Source organism: Rhinolophus sinicus, chromosome 6 (assembly GCF_057876585.1).
Source record: "Rhinolophus sinicus isolate RSI-liver-muscle chromosome 6, RSI-T2T, whole genome shotgun sequence".
NCBI lineage: Eukaryota > Metazoa > Chordata > Mammalia > Chiroptera > Rhinolophidae > Rhinolophus > Rhinolophus sinicus.
The window spans coordinates 7,877,954-7,901,285 of record NC_142506.1 but is presented as its reverse complement, the minus strand read 5'-3'; the positions used below and the strand labels follow the sequence as shown (position 1 = coordinate 7,901,285).

Below are 23,332 nucleotides of genomic sequence, written 5' to 3'. Positions count from 1 at the left end.
TTCCAGGTGAATAAGAGAAAGAGAAATCTTACCTTTCTGAGGTAGTTTAGGAAGAACGCGTGGGCCGAGGGCAGTCTTTGCAGATCCAGTGCTAGTTAATAAAAATTACAATAAGTTAGGATGTAAAGGTGCTGTAATACCAGTCGTAATAGATTATTCAAGGAAATCATAGGCGTCTACAGAATTAACTAAAAACCCTTTAAAAATTTCTTTAGCAAACAGTTACAGTCTGTTTTCCATAATTCAGCGTTTGCCTGGCTGGGGAAGGATGAGGAAAGGGCGTTTCTAAATAACAAAGCTGAGCTCCTCCTTCTCTGGGAACCTTTTCCCTGAGGTAATAACGTTGCTGAAAGCCCTTGGCACACTAGATTGTGTCCCAAAGTAACTCATCCCAGTGACCCCGCAAGTAACTCAAGCTGTCCCCATTTTCAGATGAGGAAACTGGGCTGGACCCGAGGCCGGTCTGTGGTGACTCGGAAAAGCAGACCAGCTCCGCTAGATCCCACAGCGCTCACGCCCTCCGCTGGACCCACGCGAACAGCTGGCGTCTCAGACCTCCACGCCGTGAGCTTTCTGCCCTCCTTTTGGAGGATGTGTAAACACGCAGGGAAAACGCACACGGAAGTCCGCCCCATGTCCTCTGAATAATCAAGTGTTAACCCCACGCCCCTGCCACCGCTGAGATGCCAGTGCTGGAGGTGGCATCTACCGGGGGAACCCTCTGTTTTCCTTTAACGAGAGGCTACCATGACTCTCAGAGGACACAGGGGCACAGCAGACCTGAGAAGCACAGCGGCCAGTGCCTGAGTTGTATCTGCCAAGAGCCCCTGGAAATATCTCACTTCTCCTCTTCTGTCCTTTGATGTCCTAAGAATTGGCTTCTTTCCCCTTTTGTCCTAATTGCATTTAAAAGAACAGGAAAAGCCAAACCGACCAAACAAACACTGAGTCAAAGAGAGATGACGGGCATGGCCTGTCATCTTCTAACCTGGCTGTCACATCACCCTCGGTCTGACTGCTCTTTCCTCAGCTCACTTGAAGCCCCACTGCCTCTGGGCGACTGGACGGTAACATTGTCGAGATAAAGCCACTATTAAACTAGAAGCAGCGAACACCAGCAGGTCGTACTGTGGACATTTTGGGAGTGTTTTTTCTCATGGCGTGCCTCAGCACTCAGCATCTTCTCAGGGAAGCATGCCTGCCAATTACTGATGTGAGGACGGTGGTTATTCCTGAGTGAGGTCCTGAGGCCAAGCTTCGAGGCTCAGAGACGCCTCGTACAGAAGGCGTGTGTGTGTGTGTGTGTGTATGTGTGTGTGCCTGGGCTTCTTCCTGTGGGAATGAGCCTGGGGCTACTGCTGCCGGTGGTGCTGTGCTCACATGTGTCCACGGGGGGCCCGGTCTCATGGAAAACACATTCTGTGGGCACTCTCTCCATGGCAGATCCTTTCCCCCCTCTGGAGGAAGGCCACGAGAACTGCAGTTTGAGTCCCCAGAGCAGGGCCGAGAGAAGGGGACTGCGCGGGGATGACAGGCAGGGCACCGGGGACGTGGAGTCTGGAGAACCATGGATTTGAGTCCAGCTCTGAGATCTGCCACCACCTGACCTCTCGGGGCTCACTTTCCTCAGCTATACAACTGAGCACAACGGTAACGGGCCTATTGTATCACAGGGCTGTACAGACTAAACAAGACCGTGGCATTGAAAGAAACGAGGATTCTGGTCTTTTTTATCTTTGATGAACTATGGAAAATAATCCCCACACACCGGCTGACTCTTTCTCCCTGAGGTTTTGGTCTGGAAGTGGCTCTTTGTTTCCTTATCTTGGATCGTGCCTCTAGAGAGAATCCTCTGCTTCGGGACTGCATAAATGCTGCCCATAGAAGATGTTCCAAAGTATCCCATTTCAATGAAAGGAGGGAAGAAAGCAACGCCGCTTCTAGCCCAGCCGAAAAAAAAATCTTTCAAACAGGGAACTTGGAAAGAGTCATATTTTTATGTTTGGAAATTTCTGGGCTATCGGATTCCCCAGAGGACTATCTTTTGATTCCCTCCACTGCAAATCGGAATCAAGACGGATGGTAAAGAAACAAAATTACTTAACTAAAAAATTAAAAACAACAACTCATTCCGATAGATGCTGTGGTCATTGGGGAAGTGAGGTCCGTTCCCACCTGGAATCTGGATGGAGGAGAAATACTCAAAAACATGGTCTGAAGACCGTGCCAGCCGAGAACTGTTGATTCTGGCACAGCAACAAGGGGTGTTTGCAAACTGGGCGTAAACATTTAGTTTGTAACGAGCACCAGCCAGCAGGCCACACTCGCGGCAGACTGCTGCTCAGACCCACCGCTAGAATTCTGGGCACGGCACCCACACGCCGAGGAGGACTACTTACCTGGACTGCTGAGACAGTCCCTCAAACTTGTTTGCAGTCTTATTTGTTGAAGCTGGACCCACATCGTTACCTACAGGGAAAACCAGAGATAAGAGGGTGCATCTTCAGACAGGGGAATGGAATATGGGGGTATAGGACTTGGCAGACAGACACCCCTCGGGTTCCAAAAAGGAGTTGAAAAGACCCAATGTGGAACAGTGTGTGTAAGTTCACCCAGAGTTTTCCACGCCAGGAGGCTGCGCTCTGGGAACCAGACTCAGAGGAAATACAACCCCCATGGTGTGCGTGCATTCAGCAGGGTGGTGACAACCGGCCGACTGTTGGGCAAGGCCCTCAGTCAGTCAGTCACCCATCATTCATTCAAACATGAACATTTATTGAGCACCTATTACGTGCCCGGCATGCACGTGGGGCACGAGGCACAAAGGCACAGAACGCGTCACTGCTCTCGCATTACAATCTGGACAGGAGGTGCACACGTACGAACTACACTAACGACGTGGAACGAGACGGATGTTGCCTAGTGTTGGGTGCTGTGAAGAGGAAAGTGTCTAGGGGGGCAGGGAACGTCCTCTGCGGGGGACATGGCACCTGAACAGTGGAGCACTTTCTAATGGGGGAGCAGCAGAACCAGACATGTGCATGTCCAGGAGGAGGGAGGAAGACTGCGTAGAACAGAAGTGGGCTCTCCTGTGAGCCGTCCCGGAGCGAGGCGGGCAGGGAGTCCTAGGCCAAGCTGCCCAGGGCCCCAGGTAAAACCCGGGAGCCTGCCGCTATCTCTCAGACTCGAGTCCATTTACTTGCTGCCTTTCCAACGACTGCCCTGGACTCTCCAAGCGTCCTTCTCGGCAGACACCCTTCCTCCCCTGCCTGGACGCCCATGACGTCTGCCAGGGAGCACTAGGAAAGGGCTGGCTGGGAGGCTCAGAACCAGGACGGGGCTGGGCACGCTCACCGCCCGGTGTCTGCTCCATGGCACCAACGGCCGCCTAACATTTTCCCTCTTCACCGCGACCCGAGGAGCTGGAGCCGTTATCCTCGTTTTAAAGATGAGGAAACGAGGCAGGTCACACGGCTAAACGATGCGCCTGGAACCCTGACCACACGTCGACGTGCTTTTCGTGATTACCCCGTCGAAACTTGAACGACAGCAACGGCCACTTCCTGAGCACTTACTGTGTCAGCGACTGTGCTAAGTACCTCACAGCAATTATGGTTACGAGGTACAGGATACAATCGCCCCCATTTTACACAGGAAGAAACACACAGAGAAATAAGTAAAGCCTGAGGTCAAGCAGCTGTAAGGGCCTGAGGTGGGACAGGAAGCTGAGCAGCCAGGGTCTGTGCTAAACTACCGGCCTGTCACCTCCCACCCCACCGGACCCCCTGCGCAGGGAGAAGCTGGGCGAGTGCCAGGACGACACTCCTGGACAGGACGTTCTATGACTCTGCCATCTCGCTACGAGAAGGGACAAGCTAAGTAGGCCTCACCAGGCCATAGACTTTGATTTTAGTGAGACACTCCTTCTGATCATCAGTGTTTCCACAAGCCTGTAACTTAATGCTGAAGTGCTTCCCTGGCAGCCTCTCATGAACCCCCCGCCCCCCACGCTGTGACGTCCTTTAAGGTGGGTGTTTCTTCTCAGCACGGTGCTCTGTGTGCACCTCTGGGCTGCACCTCACGTCTCCTCCCTTAAGACTTCAATGAACCCTAACAATCAGATGTCCAAGACAGTCCTGTGTTTGGGGAATAAGCAGCGGCATCTGCGAATTCCCTTTCCAGGTAGGAAACATCTCAAACCGGTGATTCTGAACCTCGCTACCTGTGAGACTAAATACCTAGCAGACCATCAGGGCTGCAGAATTTGGCCCTTGGCTCTGCCTGTGGCCGCCCCTAGTGCTGTCACACGGATGGGCCCTCCCACCAGGGGCTGTGCCTGACACCACAGCCCAAATGTCCAGCGCCCTCATTTAAACTTCCTCTCTGGCTCCACGACACAGCTTTCTGTCCTCCAAGGACAGTGTGTGTTTTTATGCCTCTGCAACTTTGCCCCTTCTGTTCCTTCCCCCTGCAACACCTACCTATCCTCTCCCACTTGTGGTGAATTCCTACGCAAGCTTGAAAGAATATCTCCCAGGTCAATATCCAAGAATTCCTCCCCAGCCAGGCTCGATCACCCCCTCACGCTTGTGCGCCTACAACCACTGATTGGAGGGCTGGTTCAGGGTGCAGATTCTGAAGCCAGAGAGGCGATGGTTTGGAATTCCAGACGTACCATGGACAGCGGGTATGAGTTTGGAGAATGTGGCTTCTGCGACTGAGCCTCAGTTTTCCCATCTATAAAATGGGAATGACAGTACCTATTCTACTAGATGGATATGAGCAGTACCAGAGAGAGACTCTGGAGTGTGGAGCACAGGCTGGACCGCAGGGAGCACGACATAGGTAGTAATTAGCATCTTTCATAGCTCTCTGAGGGGAGTAACAGAAATGATGCTGATTTGCTCCAAGCGTGAGCATCTCACAGATAGGGACTCTGCCTTGTTCATCTTGGAACCCCACTACCTAGCCAGCCCAGTGCCCGGCACGCAGCAGTGCCTGCTGAATGCAGACCAACCGTGGTGACTCAGCCACTCTCTGCCCTCAGCTTGACTTCTCACACACCTGGGTGGGCAGCGCCTGTGGTCTGTCGTGCTCACAGTGAGCCAAGGCCACCTGCCATGCCTGGGGATAAAAGCGTGCTTTAGAAAAATTTCTGAGAAGAAGAGCATGCTGGAGGGAGGAGCAAAACCACGGAAGCAGCTCAATTCTGTTTTCTTCTCCGTGCCATTTGGAAAAGGACTCTAGCCTATCACACAGATGTGTGTACGAGAGAGCTGCAGATAGATGCTGGCAGGCAACTGAAAAAGTCGTGGCCAAGACGTGAGGTCACTTACTATAGCTCAGAAGCTGCAGGCCAAGAGTTTGTGGGAGGAGAGGTGAGCGCTGGCCCAGCAGTGACTGGCACAGAGGCTCCAGGAGTCTCCTGGACTAGACATGAGCCTCCGAGTCAGAAATGGGTTCAAACGCCAGCGCTTAAGCTCCTGGACTGTGACTGATACACGTCTGACTTCTCTGTGCTTCCGCTTCCCCATCAGTAAAGCAGGGACAGTGATGGTTCCTATTTCATAGGACGGTTGTGATGGCCGGATGGAATAACATCTGAACAAGTGAACGGCTCCTGGTACCTGGCAAGCAATCTATAAAAGGCGGTAGCCATTATTCTTTCTAGGACTGCAGGCAAAGCGGGGTGGGGGGAGCGGACATGAAAATACATAAAAAAAATCCAAGAAAAAGGAAGAAGGAAATGTCTAACCACAGGCTCTTTTATAAGCCAATACTATTTCCACGAAGAAGCTCATATAACTTTAAGTCCCAGTGGCCAAGGATGAGGAATGTAAGTGATTTCCAGAACATCCATTCAGGGCACGTCATGCTCTCCCACGTGTACACGGTAAACACTTCTCTGAATACCTGCCGGTGGATGGAGGTCCTGGGGGAGTTGCTTTCGGGTATTAATTACAAGACTCTCAAGTGTGAGAAGAAGGTTAATCTTATGGCTGCCATGAACTGATAATTAGCTGTGTTTTTCCCTTGCTCTTGCCTGTAAGAACCTCAGTGCCAAATCCGGGGCCTATTCTGTGTGCGATGTCAGAGGGGAGGGGGGTTGTCACTGTGTGAGGGATACAAATGATAAATGTCTAACTAGTACATTGTTTTGAAACTAATAATAAATCAATCAATCAATCAATAAATTTAAAAAATCTGGGGCCTATTTTTAGCCACCGTATGTAATTTTATGTTATTTTGCGAAGAGATCTCACTCCTGGACTTTATGTTTCTTTGCTACCTCTATTCTCCATTTGTCCTCATTTCCTTATTAATTTTTATTTAAATTGTATTAAAATATGTGTTGGTCTGTTCAAACTAGGTTATAAGCAAACCATTTTATCCCCAAAGGTGAGATTTAATGACATGCCACTTCAAAAATCAAAATCCCCACAAAACCCAGATCTGCCCACAGACCTGTCTGTTTTCTGATCAAAAGCCTGCCCTCGCCATCCCCTGAGACAGATGGCCGCGTTCATCCCAGTATGGGCCTCAGTAATGTGATGCCTGTGCTATTTTGGGTGTTGTGGACGCTGTGGTTCTGGCACGGGGGGCCCAGGGCGGCTCTCCCCACACAGCAGGGCTCTGTGCTGCAGATGGACGGGTCGAGGACCACAGCCAGGCAGAGTGCACCAGGCACCTTCTCCCGTGTCTGCTTCATGGGCAGAGACACGGCTCCTGAGACAGGGAACGGCCGGCATCAGCAAGCGGTCACGTGCAAGGAGAGGACCAGGGGCACAGGCGCCCCACGTACCAGCTGGGAGAACCTGGGCAGGTGACAACCTTTCTGAGTCTGTGTCCTTCAAGTTGAGCTCCCAGCGTTGCCCACCCTGTGGGGCTGTGGCTGAGAATTAGGTAAGCACTGTTAACTAGCCCATCTTACAGTTGGAGAAACTGAGGTACGAAACAATTCAGAGATACGTGCTGAAAGCCACAGGGCTACTGGTAGAGCTGGATGAGAATCCAGGCCTGTGACACTGGGTCTGTATGGGAACTCTCTGCTCTGCGGGAACAGAAAATGAACATGCCCTGGGAAGGAGGTGACAATACCCTGAGAAAGCCAGAGGCAAACAGGACCGCTGTGACAATCCTGTGCCGGGGGAACAAAGACTGGTAGTGGGGGTGCGGACTGGACTGGGGAAGGCCTTTTCAGCAGATCCCTGGAGAGTAAATCTGGAAAGATGACTAAGCACTAACACCAAAGGGTAGAACATTCTAGGGTGAGGTCATACTGTGAGCAAAGGCCCAGATCTTAGGGGAAGGAAGGTAGTCTGGGAACCTGTGTACGTCCATAGGACAGGTATGTCCTGTTTACAGGGGTGGGCAGGTGAGGCCTGCGGAGAGCTACAGGGCTGTGCCTGTACCAGCTCGTGTGCCTGGTGTCTCCCCTCTGGGCCCTGGTCCTGATTGCAGACAGTCCAGAGATCCTTGTCTCAGGGCAGTTTAGGGGACATCGGAGCACTGGAGAGCTGGGTGCACAGAGGGAAGCTGCAGGCACCACACCTATTGCCTAGGAGCCCCATGCCCCACGTGTTTTATCAATGCCCAGCCTGCCCCGTGCCTCTGACTTCTGGAACACAACGTTCGTGGGAGACAGGCAGAAATAAAACCAAGCACTGATCATACGACAGAAAGCACGACGACCAGGGTCAGAGCCATTTGAACCTGCCTGACGAGCAGTCAGCTGTGGGCGCACATGTGCCTCTCACTGACCTGTGTCTGCAGGTGCGTTCAGGTGCATCTCACATCTGCGTACACACCCCAGCACAGACGGAACGGCCCTGATATCCCAGGATTACTCTCTGGGGTTGTCTGTCAGTGACCACCACCAAAGTCTGTCATGTGGACAACTGTCACTTATGGTGAGGACGGATTTTGGTTTCTGTCCCTCCAGGCTGGTTGTAGGTGGGAGGCTCTTGCTGGTGAGAGACCAGCACACGGCTCCGTGCCCACAGCTTTGGAGACTCGAATGTTCCTGGATCCCTGTCTGGTGGCACTAACTCACCGTCATAAAGTAGTAACTCTGTTTTTTTAGTGACAGAATGCCCCCATTCACAGAAAAAAAACCAAACCAAACAAACAGAAACACACCAGCTGCTAGTCCTGCTGCTGAGGATGGGAAAGACATTGAAGAAAGTGATGATTCTTGAGTCAGAAAACAGAAACTCGGTCAATTTCATTGTAGACTGATCGCGTCTGTAAGGTGAATACAGGCACGATAACCTTTACACAGATAAGAAGTGACTAAACAGAGGCTCCAAGTTTAGCGAAATTGGAAAAGAAGATTAGTTTGTGATTTGTGGTATGAAAATCGGCACAGGAAACTTGTGACTGTCGGTGGAATGTTAGCTGGGAAAGATCCTTTTGGAGGAAGTCTGGGGACACGAAGGCTCTGGAACGCAGCCTCTGAAAACACCAGGACCGACTGACTGGGTGTGATGTGCCTGTGCCGTGTCCTCCACTGCTCTTCCTTTGTTCGTCTCCCCTGGGAACTGATTTAAATGCCCACCGCAAACGTCCCCTCCTCTGAGCAGCCTTCTCGTACCGTCTGACACGCTCTTTTCCAGCATTTCCAAAGTACCTGAGTCACATGTTAAGCCTCGCAGTGAAGAACATTTACTTAGCTCCTTACCCGCCTGTCTCCCCCACGAGCCCGTGAGCTCCGTGAGCATGTGGGTTGAGAAGTCCCACCACCAGGCACATAACGATGCTGAGGGAATGGCTTCACACACAGACACGTTTGCACACACACTGCGGCATCTGGGCCAGGTGACAGACAGGTGTGCCAATCTGCAAAAGGTAGGATGGCTTTTTCCAAAAACTTGGAACACCTGGTACGGGCTTTGGATGAGGCCTTGAAAAGCATTCAGCTGATTTACCTACCAGTTATGATTCAAAAACAAACAAACAAAAAAGCCACACTGAAACTCATTAAAAGGAGGAGGTGACACATGCCACCTAGCTCGCTCACTCAGCAAAGCTCTGCGTGCCCGTCGGGGGCCAGGACCCTGCTGGGCGCTGGGGAGACTCTCCGATCTTGACTTAAATTGTTGACCGACTAGTGAAGAGTTGTGATGCACTAAAAAGGTAGACAAAGATGGCAATTATGCTCCTGTGGGTGGAAGTTCGTGATCTGTAGTCAGGGTCAGGTCACAGGTGATCACTGACTACCTGCCGCACGCGGGGCCTGATTCTAGGCCCTGTAAACACAGCAGAGAACAAGGCAGACAAGACCCCTACTCTCCTGGAGCTCACAGAGACCAAAAAACCCAGCACGAAATACTTCTCGACTGTGATAAGGGGCTCTGAAGGAAATGGGCGGGGAGGAAGTGCCTTCAGAGAGGAGAGCCAGGAGACACACATGCAAGCTGAGAAGGACCAAAGGCAGCCCGCCTCTCCAAGGGCTGGCAGATGTGCAGGGAGGGGACGGTCCCCCCAGGGACAGAGTCTGTACCCACGAAGTAAAAGGAGGCCTGTGTGGCAGTAAAGGGGTTGGGAGATAAGAGCCAGCCCAGGCGGGGCCCCCTCGGTCCTGGAGGGAGCAGTTTGCCTTTATCTGAACCGCAGAGTGAGGAAGTGACTGTGTCTACTTTATCTTTTAAGAAAACCATTCTGGCTGTTGTGAGCACAATGAATTACCTTGCTTTTCTGAGGCCTGGTTTCCTCATCTGTCAATGAGGCTGACAGTATCTAGCTCACTGAGTTGCTACTGTGATTCAACGAGATTTTGGGGAAGGCTGATTAGCAGAGTGTCTGGTGCACAGAAAATGCTCAGCACATTATTATTATTATTATTACAGTTTTTAAATGGTCCTCAATATTTTCCAAAATGTTTCCTGGTCTTAAGAGGCAGTACGGTCATACTCATGCATATTCCAGCGGGTGTGCAATCCGGTGCATTTGCTGAATATGTTACGTGTCCACTGCCCACTGTGCCCCACACACTGCCCGGCCCTGGGCAGCGCTGGCCTTGACTGTAGGATGACTTACCCCAAGGAACTGCGCCTTTGTTTGGGGGCCCGTGAGGTAGTGGGCTGGGAGGGTCGGAAAGGGTTCTCTTGTGTCCGGGTGGTGGGGGAGGAGGCCTCTTCTTGGATAGGGTGGAGCTGCCACTAGAGGTCTGGGTGCTTAGAGGGAGTGTTGAAGGTGGGCCCGCTGGACCTAGAAAGGAATTGAATGGGGGCAGGAAGGTTAGTCCCAGTCTCAGAGGACAGCCAGCATGCAGCTACTTCCACACATCACACGTGCTGCGACACCCAGGGACAGGAGCAAAAGGCTAGGGACGGCCGGTTCCATTAGTCCAGGAACTCACAAATAGGGTTTTAAAAAATTGCCAGTGGAAAAAAAAAAAAGGAATTACAACACAGGAGAGTGTGTGCTTTCAAGGAACAAAATGCCAGTCAACATGGAATGCTGATGCGTTTACATCACTCAGGTGCAGCGGGAAAAATAAAACACACCCATTTTAAACCAATACGTCGCTGGAATCATCGCAAACTCTACGGAGGAAGAAGGCACACGGCATCCCCACCAAAATCAATGGGGGACAGAGTACAGGCTGACGCCTCAATGGCCCACAGCCTGAAAGTGCTCAAAGACTGGGACTTTTCTCTCTGTTACCACGTTTCCTTGTAGTCAGCAAACTTTGCCTGCAGGTTTTTGTTTCTGTTTTTTAAATAACTATCAATAATCAAGGATCTAACGTAAAGAGTTACTTAGAAAAAAAGAGAAATCCAAAAACTGCTTTTTCCTCCGATTCTGAATTACTCTAGAAATCATAAAGCACATAATATTCAAAGTCTGAACAAGTTACACAAATTACACATTGATTTCTATAGATTTCAAAAAAAGATTCAACTTTCTCTAGTGGTAAAGATAGGATAGCAGTGATCCTATTACTACAAACACACACACACACACACACACACACACACACACACACAGTATTACTGCAAATGTTTTGATTTTTTTGAACAAATGTTTGAAGAAAAAAAAAAAAGGGGTTTGTTTGTAAGAGCTGTTATGAGAGGAGTATATATGTCATTAGTTTTGTTTATGCAAAGTGACGCTGGAATGGCTGGTGTGTACCAGGCACTATAAGCTGGGCAATTTGACAAACACATCTTTTTTTTTTTTTTTTAACTTTTATTTACTAAGTGTGTTTTTCCAGGACCCATCAGCTCCAAGTCAAATAGTTGTTTTCAATCTAGTTGTGGAGGGCGCAGCTCACAGTGGCCCATGTGGGGATCGAACCGGCAACCCTGGAGTTATGAGCATCGTGCTCTAACCAACTGAGCTAACTGTCCACCCGACAAACATATCTTTACGATTATCACCAGGTCTATGCTTTAACTGTGTTGTTCATGGACAATGGCTTCCACAAGCATTAAAAAAAAAAAAAAATGAAAAAAGGGAAAGAAACAAAGGAAAGCTAAGAACACCGCCACACCCAGTTACCACAGGATCGTCGGTACCGGGAGATCCAGAAAGGCTCTAGAACAGCCTTCTATGTTCTGCATATTAAAAGCAGAGCTTAATGACTGCTGGCCTTCTTCCTTGGTGAAATAAGCTTTGGTATTTCCCATTATCCATGACTGCTCAGTGCCAACATCGACTTAAACCATTGTTTCTCAAACACTGTTTCCTCTTGGAAGTAAACACTGTCAATCTCAGTAAAATCAGCATCTGCTTTCAGATGAAATGGCCCTGGCTATATAATTTATTCTCTCAGTCCTCTGATGGGATACATGATGGAAGCGTTACCTTTAACCCCAAGTCAATGCCTAATTATGGCACCAGTCACTGCAATTTGTGAAACAATCTTGTTTTTGCCACAACAGTTATTGTTAGCAAAGCCTTGACCTCGTGGAGTGCTTTGTACTTTTCAAAATGAGCTCATAGATGCTATTCCCCTTCACTTTCATAACAATCCTGTGAGGTGTGTGGGTGAGGTATTTCGGTCCCCATTTTGCCGCTAGGAAGGTGGGGGCTCGGTGCGATTCAGGTTACACAGCCACGAGGGGCAGAGCTGGGACCACAAGGCAGGTCTCTGGCCAGTGAGGCGCTTACCCCGTCACATGATGCTGCTGTTCCTGAAAGCCGGGACAGCATATCCTGCGCTTGGCACACGAGAACAACAACAACAAATGCTTACTCTTAGGAAGTGTAACTTTCCTCTTGGAAAGTTAGAATAGAGAATAGACAACAAGGAGATTCTCCAGCAAGTTCATCTTTATCGCCACCTAGGGATTTGCCGAGGCACTGCATCTGAAAGGTGCTTCAATCAGTCCCAAATCCGGCCTGGAAACAAAAACTGCTGAAGACAAAATGCTAACAGAGCGAAGTCTCTGAGCAAAGTTGTGTGTGTCCACACTTTCAGGAGTCACCCTGAAGCCACAAACCAAGCAAAACCAAGCCTCCTGACAAAAATGAAGGGGTTACTGCCCCCCATGTCGTTCTGTCCTTTCTTCTTTCTTCGTATCAGCAAGGATTACACTCTATAATTCTTTGCCTTTGTTCACGGCCTGTCTCCCTCATCGGGCTGCAGGTTCTGTTAGGGCTCGGCTGTTCGCCGGCCTGGTGTATAGTAGGTTGAATTTAGTAATTTAATATTGGATAAAGGGATGAATAAACTGCTATTTCTATTGTTTCAAGGCTACTGATTCTTAAGGAAGACAGCATGTCTCACTTAGGGTGCCTGATCAAAACTAGGGAGAGAAAGGAAATAAGGAGAGACAGTGCTAAGTTTGAAAAGGAATATTTAATACTTTATCTAATTTCATAGAAGACACCCACAGAAACCCACCTGCTGTTTTGTAATAGAAGCTACAGAAAGGAAGATGCCACACAATCTTGCCTCGAAGGGCATGAGTATAAAAAGGTTGAAACACACTACATTAGACTCCAGAAAAGCAGATTTAATTTTTTTTAAGATTTAAAGAGCTCAGAAGACTTGCAAAATGAGTAAATAGTCTCTCAGCACTACAGGGGATGTTTTATGCAAAATAATTCTGAGTATTGGCTCAGACAGGAAAGAAGCAATCATGGCAGGATAAAGAAAGCTAAAACAAAACAAAAATAGAAAAGAACAAACAGTATCAAACAAATTCAAAAAGGAATGGCAGGCAAGATTAATAGGTGGGGGAGAAGACTCAAAGAGCCAATTTTCTCCCCATAACTCTGCCAGGGCCTGTGGAAGTAAGGAGAAAACGCCCCAAACCGCATTTGGCCACTAATATGGCTATTATGTTAAATTCTCTTCTAATTCTTTTTCTTAAAAGTAGGGGTCTCGTCTTCCAAAGCGACTATAAATAACACTGAGGTTAGTTACATTAGTAGGTCTTCTCACAGCCGACCCCCAGCTCTTCCCGAGGGGGCAACACGCCTGGCTCACTGTCCTATCTCCAACAGCCTCTGGGGCACTTCATTTGGACATCCTGCCATAGCTTCAACGCCTGTGGTCCCCACTGAAGCCCTGAGCCGTGCTGCCTTGAGCACACCTTAATGTCATCAGCGCAGAGGGGCCCCTAACTGACGGCTCTGCCCCTAACTGACGGTCGCAGCAAGTGGGCCCAGCATGTGGTCGGTCAGCGCTCGGGCACCTAAGGACACTGCATGTCAGAAGCCAGGGGAGCCCTGGTTCTGAACTCTGGGGCCTGGCCATTTGCTCTTAAAAGGCTGCAGCTACTTCCTGAGACCCTCCCAGGACCTGGTATTTCCTCTTTCACCAAAGCTCCCTACTGGGAAAACATATTCTTACAGAAGTAGTTTGAGTAAAACCTCACCAAGATAGGACTCCATCGTCAACAACAAGGAAATCTATCCACTTAAGCCCAGAAAAACTGCCCTGAAAAATTATTCCCCTACGTCTAATTATAGATACTTAAAAAATCCATCCCTAAAATCACAATCAGCATGCTTTTCAAATCCCCTCCTCCACTTCCTAACTTCTCCAGCGACCACTTACTGAGAGCATGGAGAGCCTCACCCACACTCAGGAGTGTTACACGCGTTACCCAGAACTCGCCTTATAAAGTAGTACTGCGATCAGGACCCTCTGTTTCAGGGTAAAGAGACCCCAAGGCTCAGAACGCTTAGGACACTGGCCAGTCACAGCCGTGTGACTGCAGGCTGGGCTCGCAGCCCTGACACACCGTGCTTCTCTCCCTGTGAGTGGTACGGCGTCCTCCTTGCTAGAGGTCTCAGAGACAATCCTGTCCCCCCTCCCCTTCCCACTCTCATCCTATAAGGGTCAGTTCCAATGTCACCTCATTTCAAGCCTCCTGGAATCCACCCCCCGTACCACCCCCCCCCCACCCCCCCCCCCCCCCCCCGTGCCCAGGGACTGCCCTATCTCTGCTCCCCCACAAGACCTAAGGGCACTAAATACGCTTCCTTCCTAGGCTGTCAGCTTCCTTAGGGCACATCCTGGGCACTCATAGGAGTCTGTGGAAATAATTCATGGGGTAGGTTACTCAGGAGGATTCTTTTTCAGTGTCTTTGCATCTTTGGTTTTCAGTGAAACAGAAAACCCAGAGGTCTTCCATGCTGGGAGACCAAATAAATGTACATCTTTGAAATGTTAAAGTAAAAACAAGACCCAGAAAGAAAAAACAAAAAACAAAAACAAGACCCAGAAGACAGCTTTAGAAATTATCCTGATGATCTTTGAGGAAAAACAACAACTGCATAAGGTACATATTCTAACATGTCATATACTCGTGTAAGTATTAATGACATAAGTTACACGTACACTACCCTGGACAACACAAATGAAAATTGAAAACGTTACCATTTTCTAATGTTTTTCATAGGATGGAGCTTAAAAGCATGGAAAATGTATGTTACTTTAAAGAGTAGAGAAAGACAGAGTATTTAGAGAAGAACTGTGTGTATAGGAGGAAGGAGCTATTATCACGTCCAGGCTCGGATGGGGAAACAGCGGCATGGTGAGGCGAGGTGCAGTGGAGTGGGGGGGACACCACAGGGCCAGCAGTGAGCCAGTCAGGATTCCAAGACGGCAGGTGTGACGCCTGAGTGACAAGCGCCACACAGAGAACACAGCACTTGCTATCTGTCCTTCAATCTCCTTCCGGGACACTGATAATAAAGAGGAGAGAAGGGGATTCTAGTGGCTTAGGGCTGGTTCTTTAACAATGCCACACACATTCTCGTCCACAAGAAGCACACGGATGACCTCTGCTTCCCTTCCACACCCTGGCAGTCAGGTGACTAAGTTTCGAGCCTGTGCCAGCAGCCACCACTGAGGGCAAAAACCACAGCCACGGTCCTGGCCAGCAAGATGGTCAGTACAAGGTGACAGATGTGTCATGCTATAAAAAGGGTTGGGGGGAGACAGATCAAAGAAGGCCGGAAAAAACATCGAACCTGAATAAAAGGCAATGGCCATGGGAAGCTTTAAAATCAAGCCACTCAAATGGCTGTCTTCCCATGAGATGAAAAAAAGCCCAGGACGCTGTAAAGTGACCAGTATATGAATAAGACTGCTAATAGGAACTATCTCCGAGGCAAGACCAAATCACTCGCGGCGTGAGGCCACCTTCACATCCTGAGGAAGTCTTCTGCCTTTCCACTCCTCCCGCGGCCCTCTCTCACCGACAGACTTCCAAGGAAAGACAGAGGGATGGTGCCTGAGATGCTGACACAGCTGAGTCTGGACATGACGCTGCCGACGTTTTGGAGAAAGACTTCTCAGCAAGTCAGCTAACACATCCCCACGGCATCTGGCGTGGTGTGTGCCCCCTCCTGACTCACTGGTTCTGCTGTGGTTTGTTCACTCCACAAGCACAGACAGGGCTACTCCGCCCCCCTCGCCCCACCCAGGCCAGGAGTCAAGGACAGCTCACTCACAGCCCTGGGGCTTGAGGACTTCCGCCACGTAAGTGGGAGAGAGTGAAACGAAGACTTCCCGACTCTCTTCTAATCTTTGAACCAAGCACCTCCTACAGCGTACCCTGCTGCCAGATGGCACATGTCCCTGTCCCCTCTGCCACCGGAGTGCCAGCTCAGAAGCAGGAGCGCCCTCCCCACTCGCTACACCCCCAGGGCCCGGGCACTAGGACGGAGCAGACTTCTGTCTCCTGAAGGCCACGAGCTATCACCTGAAAGACATGATTTCATGTTCTCTGAGCAGTGACCCGGCAAGGCAGACAGCCAACCCTTGTTGTTCAGATGAAGACCCTGAAACTCGGCAAGATCAGTGAAATGTAATGAGACCACGACAGGGACAGGATGAGCACTTTTGGGTGAAGGAACCCCAGTCTGCTACATGGAGCAAAGGAGAGAAGGCTTCTGAGTTTGGCGCCCAGGGGCTCCCAGAGGCCCCGGCAGCCACGGTCTGGCTTTGCAGATTGATGTGCCTTAGCGAGCACACTGCTCTCAGCCTGGATTCTCTGAGTGACGAGGGTAAGTAGTCTCTCCACCTACAGGGAAGGTGAGGGCGGTATCTGGTTCGATATTCTCCATGACACCATCGCAGCCTCGGGACGGCAGGTACCTCGGTAGGTGCTGCTTTTGTGAATACGCCCATCACCTGCGAGGTCCATATTTGCCATGCCCGCCTCATGTAACCAGGCCAAGGCGAGGGTCTGACTGAGGAGGAAGTCCCTGTGTGGAAAACCTGTGTGACGTGCAGAACGAATGCTTGTAGGTATTCACATGCTATTCAGAGGGGCTCTGGAACACTCGATTCTAGGGGACTCATTTCCTGAATTCATAAAAATGAACTGTAATTAGCGTATCAGTTGTGCGTGTGTCTAAAAGCTTGAAAAGTTTGTTCTTTTAAGTCAGTTAAATAAGCTCCTTGAGATGGGATTTATCCTTCATCTACTTAACAAATCCTTTCTTTGAGTGAAGGAGCCGACATCACGCTGGTTTCCGGATTCAGAGCACCTGCTACTGTACCAGACCTGGGCGACTTCAGCAGCCCCCGTTCCCGAAAGGACGCTTTCTCAACGCTGAGGACTCAGGGCGCCAGTGCCAGCAGTGGTACCTGCCAGGGGGCACTTACCAGTGCCAGGCACTGAGCTTAAATGCCTCCTGTCCTCACTCATCTCCACAACTATCTCCACGTCAGGCAGTTTGTGTCATCGCTGTGTAAAAGTAGAGAATCGCACTGTGGGAGCAAACGGTGGTTCCAGTGCTTAAACTTATTTAAAAAGGTAAATCAAACAAACTATAAGCAAGTACTATCTGTTTTCAAGGACCTGTTCTGTGGGACGAGCACCATGCTGCTCAGCACGTCCTTCAGAGTCTAGAAACATCGTTCGGGTCACCGCCTCACACCATACGAGTCTCTCACAGTCGTTCAGGGCCTTGCATTTTCCAAGCTACTTTCTCCGTATGTTGTGTCTCTGGATTCTGATGACAATGACATGAGGCGGGCATGGCAGATATGGACCATCTTCCTCCATAACGGAAAAGAAGAAACTAGAATATCCGGCTTGACAAGTCCTAGGGCCCATTTTAATTTTCTATCCTATTTCAGCCAGTGTGTGACCTGAAGTAAGCTCCTTCATCTCTCTAATGGGTTGCAGACTGGGTTAATTTTTCAGCATCCTTCTAGATTCAAGTTCTGCGACATAATCTTAGCTTAAAGATGAAAGACAAACCAATCTCGGCAAGCCTGAACAATGGCTGGTCTTAATGCTCGTAAAGTGGGGGCAGGGGAGCTGCTGAGCACCAGTGAGAAACACGCACGCTTAAATTTATAGCTTCGATTAAATCTCGTTGGACCTCACATCTGCTGAGGGGTCTAAGGCTTCGAGGCGGTGAGTCTGCGCTTCTGAATCGCTGAGTCTTCCAACTGTGACTAGAACCCTGCTCAAGCACAAGGGGGCTTTGCTGGATGACAATTTAAGTCAAACATCCTTGCATTTTGATGAGGCAGCTGGAGTTGCTGGAAAATCTTCCTGAGCTGGATTCAGACAGATTCTCTCTACGTTTCCCCTCTGTATTCCCCTGGTGCACTAGCGGGGTTTGATCATGAGTGTCTGTTTCTGCCTCCCAAAAGTCATCATCCTTCAGACTCCCACCCTCACGGTTGTGGAAATGACTCTTGCTGCAAGCAGAGACCTCTGCTTCACTTGCTGTGGAAAATAAGCAACCCGCGTGGCAGATTCAAGGCAGCCTTGTTTTTACGCAAATGGGGTCTATCGGTTCAACAGAATGAAATGGAAATAAATGTATGGGCTACAAAACAGTGGGGGATTATCTCTGCACAGAGCACCAGCTGGTCACCAACAACGTCTTCTAAGAACTCCATTCTAAACATCAGCACCCTTCCAAATGGAAGGGTATGTGCGCGCAGCTAGTGGCAGGAATATCTCACGTTTCAAGACCCTTACAAAAGTCACGAGAAGGCTGTACTTGTCTCACCAGTGTAAGGCCTGATCTCCCATCTGATGGCCTGATGTGTGCAGCCGGGAAGAACATTCTGATTTCAGTAGGGAGAGACTTCTTTTTTCAGTTATGGGATTTTTTTTTTTTTTTTTTTTTGGGGGGGAGTCTATCCTTATCTGACCACGGCTGCGATAGCCAAGTCCTGAGTATTTGTTTCAGCAGCTGGCTGACTAAATAAACTTGGTCTTTGTCTTCTGGGCTTTGGGTAAAGAGCTAGTTAGAATTTATTCAAGGCAGGAGAGAGATGTGTGGCATGAGTTAGTCATGGGTTTCTGTGTTCCCCTGAGATAAAATTACAGAAAGGGCTTAAAGGGAGAGGAGGGGGCCTCTTGGCCCCCAGGACTCTGGTGTCATTCTCTCCTGTAGACCTTTTGCAAGATTCTCCGTTACCTGGAGGCTTCTGAACAGGTATAGACCCTGCACGTCTAGACAGGTCATCACGACGATGCTGGGAACCAGTTAGGGGACAGGAACCCTCTCAGTCAGGAACGCTCTACAGTACAGGCCTGCAACTCGGCATGTTAGTGGGTTAAAAGGATTCGGGTGCCTCACTCAGGTATGTGCTAGGATAATGTATGGACCAGTAAGAAACACTCTGGTGGGCTAAACCTCTGGCTTACACGTGCTGTTACTGTTACGGTCACTGGTTATCTTTGATGAGTACCATTCATGCCGAAGCCTTAATACAACTTTTCTCTGTTATTTTATGATCGATGAGGCCATTTGGGGTCTCGCTAAGAACACAGCTCCCATTTATAACACCATTTCAATGGAGAATAAGCTCTAAAAAAACACTGTTTTGAATAAAGCTCACATTTCCCAGAAAATGGCCCCAGTGTGATTCAAATAGGCATGGCACTGTGTACCGAGAGGCCCTGGAAACCTGTGTTGGCATAAGCTGAGCACACAGGGGGGACCCTGCATTTGAATGTACTGGCTGAGGACAAACCGGAAGCTACAGCTCTGGGGACCCCTCCACTCCCCCCTGGCTGGGGTGACCCTTTCATGTTGGCATTTCTGTGCCTCAATTTGTCCCTGTCCGGGGAGAACACACTGACTTTCTGAGCAGGGCACTTTCTATGGATTCAGGGTCCAGGACAAACGCTCTGTTGCCACAGAACAGGGTGGGGGACCATCCACCCTCCACTCCAGCCCCGCGGGGCACCTGACCACGCACTGCCTAGTAACCCGCCTCTGGGTAAGATCCTGCCCCAGGTCATGGCTCCTCAGAGAGCACGGGAGGGTGGGCTCCGGTCGCACAGGACCTGGGTGAGCATCCCAAATTGCTGAGAACCGTAGGCCGTTAGCTCAGCACCTCTGCACCACAGCCCCTCGTCTGCACGGTGCCAGCAGCTGTCGTCGTGCCTGCCTCGTTTTGCAAACATGAAATGAGACGTGCCGGGCTGAGGGCCTCCAGGGCTTCCTAACTGTTAACTACACTGTTATTGCTACCGTCTTCAGAAGAGAAGCATTTTAATCTAGAGGACAGTAACTTTTCAAAGAAGAACTCAAGTTCCACCCCTTATTAGACAGGAAAGAGCACAGATTTTGGTGCCTATGTGGGCATTGGATTGACTCTCAACTCTACCACCTATCAGCTATGCGACCTTGGGCAAGTCATTCTCCCTCCATTAGCCTCAGTTTCTTCATCTGTGAAATGGGCATAAAAAGCACATGCCTGACAGGACTGCCATGAGGTTAACACGAGATAGCACAAAGAGTGCCCACAACACCGTCTGTCTCGCTGTGGTGCTGGGTGGGCATCACCTCCCGTCCTCTGCCACTCCAATGAACCCTGCAATTTTCCCCCCACAGCTGGGTAGACTCCTGGCTTGAGGCTGGAGTCACAAGGCCCCTCTCAAAGCCCGTACCTTTCCCGGCGTTTCTAGGAGGCAGCGGAGGCGCATCTGAGGTTGGTGATGTGGGCGAGTCTGTGTTTGTGGAGGCGAAGATCTGGTTGGTGAAGGCGCCATAGGACAGGCGCTGTTTGTCCCGTGGAGTGCCGAGTCCTGGCAGGGACAGCTTGTCCTGGGGGGAGATGCTGGAGGAGTGGCAGAAGCTCTGAGGTCTTGGGGAGCGTTCTTTCTTGATGGGGCTCGGCTGGCAGACAGATAACAGTGCAGTGGGTGAGACAATCATCAAGACGGCACATCAGGTGTGGAGAGGACCCCAGCAGGCAGGCCTCCTATGGGAATCTGGGCTCCTGTGGCTCTCTGAGCCTTATGAGGTCACCCGCAATGACAGCCTGAGCGCCACGACACAGTAACGGATGCAGGCATGTCACTGTTAGCAGGGTCACGTTAGGGAGCCACTGGTTAGGGAGCAGCATTCTTCAGAAGCATCGGGTCACAGTTAGAGTCAAGCTTTAACCAACAAATCCCTCCCCTGCGCAGGACACTTTCACCGACATTTGAACAGTTTTTTCACCTGTTTGCAACTGACTACATACATGTCCCATTTAGTGCTGAAGTTCTCGGTACTCTCCTCTCTCCTCATTTTACGTCCTCTTAGAAAGTCATCACATCCACGCCGCTGGCTTTGACTGACACCTAAGGCTGATGAACCTGACCTGCAAGTCCAACCCCAGCCTCTTGGGTTCCAAACCATTTCCAGGTGCCTAAGAGGCATCCCTCGTGTTTGCACCCTTGGTGTTTTAGCATCCGTGCAACTTTCCAAGTTCGGACCCTCACGTCATCCAGAGCCACCGGGTCCTGCAGGGAGAGCTCACCCATGTCCCTTGGACCCATTCCGAGTGCACTCACCAGCTCCCACTGAAGCACTGGCCTCCTGAATAGCCCGGTTCCAGTTTCTGTCAACTCTAGCCTATTTTCCACACGGACGCCCGAGCTGGTAAGAAACCGTGCTCTTCCAACAATCAATCTCTGTTGGCTTCTGACCGTGCGGATGAAGCCCAAGGACAAACTTGGCTCACGGCGCCTTCCTGACCCGGCCTACCGCCTCTCCACAAACCGCCCCGAAGGCCACTCATACACTGTGCTTCGAATCATTCCTTCCTCCCTACTCCTTGCCTGGCAAGCGCCTCCCTACCCGGGGAAACCCATCTCCACTGCACCTCCTGGGTAAGGGCTTCACTGTTTGGCAAGGCTGAGCCAGTTGCTCTGTCCTCTGAGCCCTTCTCAGGAATGTCCCCAAACTCTTATTATCACGGTTACCTACTGTACTATAATTTGTCTCCTCTCAAAGTGGTGAATGCCCTCAGGATACCCACCTATGACCATCTTTGACCTTTCTTTACATCCTGCTCAACATACATCCGATGAAAAATGCACGCATAACCTTCAGTATCTGTGAGAGTCAGACAGAACTAGGTTTGCTCCCTGAGACTCTTGACTAGCTCCGAGACTTGAGACAAGTTGCAAAGTTCCCATGTGTGTCAGTTTTCTTTGGTAACATGGGGCCAGTAACAATGGCACAGTGGGCATTTGGTAAAGCTGAGCTGAGGTGACACAGGTGCCGTGTCGACTGCTCTCATCTATCTGTAAGTATGTAATAAATGACAATTTGTTATTTACTAATTATCTGTTTTGATGGCTAATTTTGTTGTCAACTTGGCTAAGCTATGGTGCCCAGGTGTTTGGTCAAACAACCGTCCTAGGTGTTGCTGTGAAGGTATTTTTTTTAAATGTGTTTAACATTTCAATTAGATTCTGAGTAAAGGGGATTACCCTCCATAATGAGGGTGGGTCTCATCCAATTAGTTGAAGGGCTTAAGAGAAAAGACTGAGGACCCCCTGCGCCCCCCTCACCCCCCCCACACACACATCCAGAAGGAATTCTCCCTCCAGACTATTGACTGTACTATGAGCTCTGGAGCTGGTGCCCCATAAACTGTGGACTTGTCAGCCCTCACAAGTTGTGTGAGACAGTTCCTTAAAACCAATCCATGCTCTCTCTCTATGTATATATATATCCTGTTGGTTCAAGCAAAGAAAATGGCCCTGGTATACCAGGTCAGAAGACCAAACACAAGCTCACAAAGAATGGGTCTTGTCTGCCTAGTGCAGAAAAGGTAGAAGCACTGAAAAACTCAGAGGTGTTTTGCACACTCACTTTGTCATCAAGGTCATCGTCACTCTCATCCATGTCTTCCTGTCGAAGGCTCCACTCATATTCTACGTGGACACGTGGATTAAACTTTCCAGATTTAGCCTGGGAAAGCTGAAAGTCACAGCGGGTATAACCGTTTTAATTTAAATGCCAAACACCCCAGTATTACAGAAACACTGAGCAAATCCCACCTGATTCCTGGTTTCAAATTAACCACCAGAAACTGTATTCATTATAGGCAAAACTCTGATTATGGAAGCTGGGCTGCCACGAGACAGGCCCAAGAGAAACTGCAAAGAAAGGCATAGCCTTTTTTAGTTTGGTAACCTGACTTCTCTCCGAATTTCAGCTTTCTTAAATATGATTAAAATGACTCTCAAAACTGTAAATTCTTGGCTGGAAGGGCAAAAAATCAGAGTTAGTAAGTGTGAGAGGTGGGCCTTTTAAGTCGGACAGTCCCAGTTCCACCTATACCCCACTTTCCTTATTCACCCACAGGGCCAGGGAGTCTTGTAAGAGTGAACAAGTACAACAGCTGGCCTGCAACTTGGCACTTAGCAGAAAGTCAAGGGCATGTAACTCATCTTTTCTATTTCATCCTTTCCCATGGTTAAGAGAATCGTACTATGCTAAGGCCCAGAGTTATAATAAGCAGGAACTAGTGGGATAAAAAAAAAGGTGAGTGCGTTCAGAGGAATGGAGAGGGGAGACTAGTGTGTTTAACATTTTAAAAACTAATACACTTTGAACTTTACTTGTCCAATTTTTCGAATTGGCCTCCCAAATAATTCTTCTT

The 23,332-nt window shown here is 49.6% G+C and overlaps 1 protein-coding gene across 7 annotated transcripts in view; it reads right to left on the bottom strand.

Moving 5' to 3' along the window:
- The window catches only part of ASAP1 (ArfGAP with SH3 domain, ankyrin repeat and PH domain 1), a 293,346-nt gene that overhangs the window by 10,558 nt on the left and 259,456 nt on the right, over window positions 1–23,332 (bottom strand). For 5 of the 7 annotated variants that reach the window (XM_074316678.2, XM_074316673.2, XM_074316674.2 and 2 more), the window contains 6 exons: window positions 22,540–22,647; window positions 20,340–20,568; window positions 10,039–10,209; window positions 9,020–9,127; window positions 2,400–2,469; window positions 33–91 (listed from right to left, as the gene is read on the bottom strand). In XM_074316678.2, coding sequence (XP_074172779.2) covers window positions 33–91; window positions 2,400–2,469; window positions 9,020–9,127; window positions 10,039–10,209; window positions 20,340–20,568; window positions 22,540–22,647 — 745 coding nt within the window. The remainder of the gene's footprint in view (window positions 1–32; window positions 92–2,399; window positions 2,470–9,019; window positions 9,128–10,038; window positions 10,210–20,339; window positions 20,569–22,539; window positions 22,648–23,332) is intronic. The other 2 variants (XM_088798946.1, XM_088798947.1) reach the window with 2 other exon arrangements.